The 8641-nt window shown below is 40.3% G+C and overlaps 1 protein-coding gene across 1 annotated transcript in view; it reads right to left on the bottom strand.

Annotated features, from left to right (window-relative positions):
* Positions 1-258: 258 nt before the first annotated feature.
* The window catches only part of fgfrl1a (fibroblast growth factor receptor like 1a), a 44776-nt gene continuing 36393 nt past the window's right edge, over positions 259-8641 (bottom strand). Inside the window, exons 4-7 of the mRNA XM_079479476.1 lie at positions 6555-6635; positions 2581-2865; positions 1415-1768; positions 259-1215 (exon numbers count right to left, since the gene is read on the bottom strand). Coding sequence (XP_079335602.1) covers positions 815-1215; positions 1415-1768; positions 2581-2865; positions 6555-6635 — 1121 coding nt within the window. The 3' untranslated portion in view covers positions 259-814. The remainder of the gene's footprint in view (positions 1216-1414; positions 1769-2580; positions 2866-6554; positions 6636-8641) is intronic.

The raw sequence follows: 8641 nt of genomic DNA, 5'->3' as shown, positions 1-8641 counted from the left end.
TAACAACAGATCAGAATATTCCCCATTTCCATAAAGTGGAATAAAGCTACAATTAGGCAAAAAACTAGATCTTCGACTGATTGAAACTATACCGTGTCTTATTATGAAAGATAAACTCAAGTCATACCATACCTGCAAACTATGCAAAAAAATAACATAAATATATATATATATATATATATATATGTCCTCATGCATTAACTCAGTCTCAAAAGAACCAGAGGTGATCCAAGATTCATTTTTAGATGTAACTAAATTCATAGTAATCAGCAAAACTTTTACTTTGATTTGGTGTTAAACAATGCAATAGTTTTTAGCCCTATTAACAGAATTTGTAAATGGGCTTTTTTATGGTAAAATATGGTGTTCATGTAACTGAATAACAGTTAAAGACAGATGAACTTAAACTGAAACATGTTGAGGAGACAATACATTTACTCAATTCAGTTAATTCTCTATATGAACAATATGTTTAGTTGTAAATGCTTTTCTGTTTCAAAAGACTCAAATATCATTGCTTTTTTGTTGGACTTGCCCTTGTCCACCCCACTGTTCACAATGTCTTTGTGCTCCTATTCAGCACAAGGGATTGGCTAGACTGTAACAACATGGCTCAATTGTCTTTCCATTCTTCAGATTCTGAAAATTAATGTTTGTTTGAGACAGCGCTGCCCACACTGGCCACGCTGCCCTATTTTGGGTTACAGACTGCCATATTGGGTCCAAAAACTCAGACAAAATATGCAAAGGAACTAGAACTGGTTTCTTGTTCAAGGACCGTAACAAGGAAGGCCTCTGAACGTGCAGACAGGGGCTAACATTGGTAGTGAATGTGTTGATGCTGGTGAATTTTTCCGTCCACATGCGAGTGCGTATGTGTATGAATGTCTGAATAGATCTTTGGGTAGACTTTAGGAGCAGCTTGGGCCAGTAACAGCTGCTGTTGCTGTGCTACGTATTCCTCATATGTGATAGAGCTGATGCAGTCTTTATCGGCGGGGGCGAGGGTTCGCTCTCTGGGCGGTTGCCGGTGGCTGTTGGGTAAGGTCTGGGCTGAGATTATGGCTCCTGAAGAACAATGCTTCCTGGACTGGCAGAACCAGAGGAGGACGGTTCCCAGAATGAAGACCACTCCGGCAGGGATACCGATAATGACGGGCCAGGGTAGACTGGGAGGCAGCACAGATGGGATCGGAGAGAATGGTGGCTTTGGATCTGAAATTTAGAAATAGAAATGTATTGAGAACTAGAACCTTTTTTCCAAAAGTCTTTAAGTTACAGTGGCACAATCAGCATAACAAATGTACAGTTATGTAAAATCAACTTTCGAATGCAGGAAACAATGACATTTACATTATAAGTGAACTTGAGGGAAAAAAAGTCAAGAAAAGTATAAAAGTAGAATGACACTGACCAGGCAGAACAGTAAGGTAGGCACTGCGGAAGCTGTAGCCCATGGTATTGGCCCCTAAGCAAATATACATGCCAGCATCCTCCTCCTTAGCCCGGGTGATAAGTAGCTTGTTTAAATAGGAGCCGTCCGGTCGTGACCACACTTCACCGGTGGGCAAAACAACAAAACGATGGTCTCCAACTTCAATGGTGGAGTTGTACTTGCCCTCGTCACCTGGTTCAACCCTTTTTAACCACTGGATAACCGGCTTGACGTCGCTGCGCACTTTGCACTGGAAAGACGTGGTGCCACCGTAGTCTACAGTAGTGTTTACTGGATGAGTGCCAGTCAAGATGGGCTTGGAATTTGTGCGCTCTGTAATGAAAGATTAAATGTTATTTAAATTGCAATCTGGATATAAAGCAGTTATGGGTCTACAATGTTTAGATTGCCTTTTCTCTTTTTTCATAGAAATAGTTTGAACATTTTAAGTTAAGAGAACAATGTCACATATCATTCTTCTAACAGCAAGATGAATTAACTTCGCCCATATTCTGCCTTTGGGGTTGTTGGGATGTGGTTGTAAAGTTAACAGACACAGCTGGGACTTAATAGAGAGCAGATAGCAAATGTGCTGGATAAAATCTGTCTTTTCAGGCTTCGACTGAATTTACTACCAAATGGTAAACTGTCTCATTATATTCAAAGCAGGCTGTTCATTCAAATGGTACTTGATCAATCCTGACAACCAAAACTCTAAACTAGAATCTGTTATCTATTTATAGATTTTGTGTAGTTTGTTCTCCTTAAATTGTGTTTATGTAAATATTGTTTGTGAAGTACGATGCCACAGCTTTTTCTTGCTCTACTGAAATTAAAGTTGAAATATACCATGCAAGCCTACTACAAAGTTTACAGCTTATAGTTTCCATGTGTAAAGAGCCCTGATGTTGTTTGAAAAGCATGACACAGGAAGATTCTTCCCAACACTATGCTTTGAGGGCATGCCAAACAGCTGTTAAACTCCCCTGAACAGCACCTCAGCTATGAGAGAAATCATGTTAAACTGTCTCTTAAACTGTTGATGCATGTTCATTCTTTCTGCTAGAATCGACGCGTATAAGTAAGTCATCAAAAGGTGCATCACATTCCAGGAGAACATCAAAGAGATGCGCTGAATGACTCACGGATAACTTCCACTTTATAGGTGGCGTTGATCTCCCCAGCGCGGTTGGACACATGGCAGGTGTATTTGCCGCTGTGCTCGGGCGTGAGGTTCTTCAGACTGAGGGTCCACTTCTTCTTCCGGCCCTCGCCCACCTCCTCAGGTGTCAGCGGCCTGCTGTCCTTCAGCCACATGATGTCAGGTCTGGGGTTGCCGCTTGCTGTGCACTTTAGCCGGACAGAGCTCCCCACCGGCCGTGCGATTACACGCTTTCTCATTTTTGCCGGCTGTGTGAAGCGGGGGCGCACTACAAAGACAGGAAAAATAAATGATATGAAAAATGTATATAAAAATGATTATGAAGTATAGCAGCACTGCAGCATTCAAGCAGGTTCCACGTTTTGTACTAGAAATGCCACAAAATGCATTCCGCAATGAATTCTAGAGTAAAGAGTTGAAATAAATTAGAAGACCATTGACTCATTATATGCACATGGTAATTTATATAACACGTATTACATTACAATGAAAATAAACCATAAAGGAGCTGACATGAAGTTCTTCAGAAGTATTGAGCAAAGCACCACACTGTGAGGGCAATCGGACAAAGCAAACAGCGGCCCCGCTCTAGGTTAACTCTATATTGTAGTTCCCTGCTGGTCGCTCACAGTGGAATCTGAACAAACACACCAAAAGCAAATAAAACAGTGAACAAAGCATCTCCCACTAGACGCCAGAAAAACAAGCAGGTCAGGCCCTTGTTAAACACTGCTGAGTTTTGCACTCGGACGTTTAAGATATTACAGTAACAACAACAATACCATACTAGTCAGTTATTCATACAGGTTTATATTTAGTGATGTAACAATAAATTAAATACATTAATTACACGACAAATTATTTTTACTATGCTAAAATGTAATGAGGATCTTAGACCGCATGCATGCTCTCGCATGAGCGTGCCCGATTGAATAAAAACTGGAAACAACGTTCAGCTTTCTGCTAATACTTCTTGTATTTATTTTTACAGATAGAAACCAAATATCAAACAAAAAATCAGGGTAAAAATTGTATATAAAGGTTATAAATTGATTTGCATTTCAATCAGTGAAATAAGTATTTGATTATCTACCAACCAGCAAGAATTCTGGCGCCACAGATTGGTTATATGGACCACAGATTACTCCTGTCACTTTCAGAAAGTACTACTAAATCAGCTTGTTATGTATATAAATTCCTGCCAACAGAATCTGTATCTTTCATTTCAACCTCTCCACCACCATGGTCAAGACCAAATAGGTTTCAAACGATGTGTGAGACCAAAATTGACTCCTGTTTTTGGAGGGAGAGAAATGCTGACAATGACCCCAAGAACACCTTTTATGTTTTACTTATAGTCAATGTTTTCTTGTACAGCTGCTTTTTAACAACTAAAATTGTAAAAAGCGCTATATAAATTTGACTTGACTTGACTCTAGAGGTGTTGACTAAAATGTATCCTGACAAATGTGCAAACCTGGTGACCAACTATCAGAAATGTCTGACCTCTATGCTTGCCAACAAGGTACAAAGTTATGTTTTGCTCGGGGATCAAATACTTATTTCACTGACTGAAATGCAAATCAATTTATTTAACTTTTATATAAAAACTATTCCCTGATTCATTTGCGATATTCTGTCTCTATAAGTTAAAATAAACCTACCGTAAAAATGCTACATTTACGCATTCATAATGCATGCATATTTTCCTCGTCTTAAATAGAAAACATATATGAGCGACATGTATAGACTGACATTTTTCTGACGTCTGGACTCTATCAGCAGGAGTTGGGAAAAACTGACTGATGGTTCACGGCAATAATACATTCTCTGAGAAATGCAATAGTAGACTTCATATAAAGTTTCATTTTTTCTGCTTTTTGACTGCTTGATCTGAAGATGGCTGGCTTGTTACAGATTTCGTTGTTGAGATTATCAAGCATATGTGATGGTTAACAGTTTGTTTGTATTCAGATATGGATAGTATTGCATTTAGTAGCTGGTTTTGTAACAAAGACAGAAATTTGTGAACAAGCCAACCCTCTGCTAAACAAACATTGCAAAAGCTAAAATACAATATTTAACTAATATACTTGGCAATAAGAAACCTGTTTTACAACTTGAAATCTGTGGAAATGTTCTCTTGTAAGTATGTTTCATACTACAGAAATACAACTCCTTATCACTGAAAGCAAACAGAGTGTTAAACTCTGTTTATGCATTTATTTATGAATGCTTGTCTACACCCCAGCATAACATTCTAGCACTGCATCGATTCACATACTCGTCACTTCAATACTGCCATCCTTGTTCATAGCCCGGCTTTTAAAAAGCCAAGTGACGGGTGAAAATGCAGGGTTAAAACTGACCTTATCCAGAATAAAATGAGTTGTATGTAAAATGTATGTATCTTATCTTTAATATATAGCTGCTGTCCATCTGAAACCTCGCATCTCCATATTTCTACAATAAATCATCATTAGTCAACCTTTATGTTTGTCAATGATCTTTGCAAATACCCAATAAAATAGTATTAAAAAGTGCTTGTCAACTATGACGACACAGTATGCAATCAATGAAACACTTCCGTGCTTTTTCCATTTCCTGAAAAACAGCAAATTTGCACATGCACTGTTCCAGAAGGACAGCGACGATATATGTCTTGTAAATAAAATACTTCAGGCCTCTGTGAGGTCAGCGGTGCTCTGATATCTCATCAGATTGCAGCATCTGAAAGGAATGGAATGCCCCCCAACCCACCCCGGCACACACTTCACATAAATAGCCTGCTCTTTGGCTTGTCAAATGCAATTACCAAAGCAAATACTAGGCTACAGAGATCGGAGTGTGTGACTTAGGACAGTGTTTGGCCAAAGGAAGTAGTGTGGGGACTATAAGTCTACAGGACTAGCTGCCGGTATTTGGAAAGATTCAGCCACATGTGTGCTGAGATTGGGGTTTGATGGGAAAAAAAGCTGAGAGACCAAAAGTACATCAATCATGGACTACTGGTCCTCTTCAAAGTGCATCGCACAAAGACTCTGTCTACACTAGTTACCTCACTGTCCGTCTATTTAAAACAAACATGTCTTTGCTCCACTTTGCTGCGACATAATAAGGCAGTAAGTAAATAAATGCCTGACAGCAGTGACACATGCTGACGTGACGTGTTTACTCATTAGTTTTCGTTTTCAAAACGCTCTTCGTCAACTCTAGCGTTTCCCAAACGCTATCCATCCACCCCAAAAAAACGTCTGAAAATGCTTACACCCACATACTGCGCATGAGTAAACATGCCACATCAGCATGTGTAATCGATGTCAGGCATTTATTTACTTTCTGCTTTATTATGTCGCAGCAAAGTTGAGCAAAAATAGACATTTTTTTATTAGACGGACAATGAGGTAACTAGGAGATGTTCCTGCCGGTAACCCAACACTATAAATATTTAATAAGACTATTGAATATTCTGTCTTCTAATATGCAATTTATATTAATGCTATCAAACAGGAGAGCAGCTGAAACAACTTCGTCACATGACGAAACACGCACCATCGTTCTTGAACCCCTCAGTTTTCCTCATCCACACTACAATGCGGAAACGCCGTTTCCAAATGAATCCACTTTCAAGTGCATTTTCGAAAGGCTCAGTGTGGATGAAAGGACAAAACTAAACAAATACGCATTAGTGTGGATAGGGTCATAGGCAACATACTGTATATGTATACAAGGCTGTAATATTACCATGAGGATCTTTCATTTTCCTCCATTCTACTACAATAAAAAACCTCTACTATTACATCCAAAAACCAAGCAATATACCGTACATATTAAAACAAGCAGCTTATGAAACATCTTGGCAGCTGCAGTGCATATTTCCAGTAACTTTCTGGGCAGCAATTATAAATCTCAGGAATGAAGGAGATCAAAGGGGGTCAGAGGACTGTAACACCTTACCCAGTTTTCCCGTCAGGTCAGTACTGGAGTACTCGCTATCACCAGCTGGTCTGGCGCCTTCTCGCCCAGCGCTGGAGTCATCTAGAGGGAAAGAGAGAGTGAATGTGCTATTTACATATCAGAATAACTGCATGCTCCTCGCATACTTCATCAAACACGAGTGTTAAAGCAAAGAGGATAGTCTGTGATTTGTGTTCATTTCTCTAATTATATTTCAAATTAGAACAACCCTTCAAGACCTAAACAAAACATACAGCTGTCTCTGGATGATGAGAGAACAAATATGATACTGTTGCTAAAAGCCTTCAAAAGTCAACGCTGTACTTCAGGATTCGAGAGTGACAAAATAACATAATTGTCTTGTGCTCAACTGTGTCTTCAATGCAATTTGCTGCAAGAGGTATATTTGAAATGAAAGCCAATCGTCTACGGTCCGAGGTCCTTCTGCTCTAGTTGCGGCCTCTGCTCATCCGTTCACCACATGACTGGCATTTCAGGCCTGTCAGTTCTTTGAAGCTGTCGGTGGGGCGGTTTGATCTGAGAATGTACACAGTTTAACACTCCTGCAGGAGACTTTCCAGTTGGGGCGAAGGCAAACAGCTCCGTGCTGGACTAACAGCTTAATTACTACGGCTCAAGATCTGCTCGTACCTTTCACTGAGCCCCTTCAGTACGGTCACTCTTCACATAGATCCTTTGGTTGTGTCGGGCTAACGTCCATTTCGAAGAATTGTGCGTGCGTTTTCATTGGCACAATAACAGGCATTCAGGATTACTATCAGCTTGTAATGTTAATATAATTCATCCACGTAGTCGCCAAGTTCAACTCCATGTTTGGGACGTCGTTCCCCAAACTTCCATAACATAAAAAGTGCTCTGTGAACTCATAAAACATACACATTCTTGAAAACTTCACTACATCTATAAAGGTGTCGGCGGAAAAACCTGGTTCATGTAAAGTCAACAAATCTTGGAAGGATTGGGCATGTCAGGTTTCTTAACCAAATAGACTTCTGTTTCCCTTTCATTAAAGCGAAGTGACACCGCAGCATGCCGCATTTCACACATCGACTGGCTAGGCGTGTTCATAATTTTTAAAAAGCTCAATATTACCGAGGTGTTTGCATAACCCTTCCGAGTGTTTGCTTTCATATCTGCAGCGGAGACGGCAGCAAAAAACAGTCCTTTCCATTGGAAATCTGAGTGCTGGGCCTTGCTCTGCTGTTTTTTTTACCAGGTCTGTGGCCTTCCAGTTTTAATGTTCATTGGTGAGGTTCGAGGTGGTGAGTTACGGAGCAGTTGCCCTTTTTTGCTTCTTGGCAAGCCCAACCATGAGTTTCTGTGGATTTTGGCAGGGACCACCGGTCCCTCGCTAAGCATAAAACGTCCAACTTGGCTGTGCCATGTCTTTCAGGGGTAGCAGAAAGCCTCTGGTGTCAATGATTTATTGCGCTTGCATGTTACGCTTGTGACCTCCAGTGCTGTCAAACAATCCAAGTGGTTACATCAATGAAGCTGAACGTCCACGTCCGCGCAGCCCTGTGTTTCTCTGGAAGCAAGGCAACCCCCTTTGCTCAAAGCAAAACAGTGTTTCTGTACACAACATGATAATTATGCTGTCATCCGTTATGTCTTTGGTGAAGTTGGCTCTGAAACCGGAGACGGTTTGGTCTTCTCATGAGCGAAACTTTGACAAGGAACAATGCAGAGCGCTAAAAGTTAGCCGTTACCTTGGCTTTGATTTACTGAATTCCAACACTGGCTTATGGAAACCATTACCGACTGTACTGCTACACAGCTCTGTATTAACAGCCAGCTCTAAACTGTGAAAATTTATGGGCCATGGTCACAGCAGAGACGTTACTACATTACTGACTACGGACTAACCCGAGAATGAATAACATTAAGAGGTTGACAGATTAACTGCCTGTCGTGCATATTTATGTTCGATCGCACAAATGTATCTTTTGGCCAATGCATGGGCTGCAAGAATCTAGCTTGAGTTACCTTGGTTGTAGGATCTTTCGCAATGCAAAAAACAGTCACTATCATAGAATGAATTAATATTTCTGCATTAGGATAACATG

This window comes from Barbatula barbatula (assembly GCF_947034865.1).
Source record: "Barbatula barbatula genome assembly, chromosome: 18".
In the NCBI taxonomy this organism is placed as follows: Eukaryota; Metazoa; Chordata; class Actinopteri; order Cypriniformes; family Nemacheilidae; genus Barbatula; species Barbatula barbatula.
This window is presented reverse-complemented; position numbering and strand designations above follow the sequence as displayed.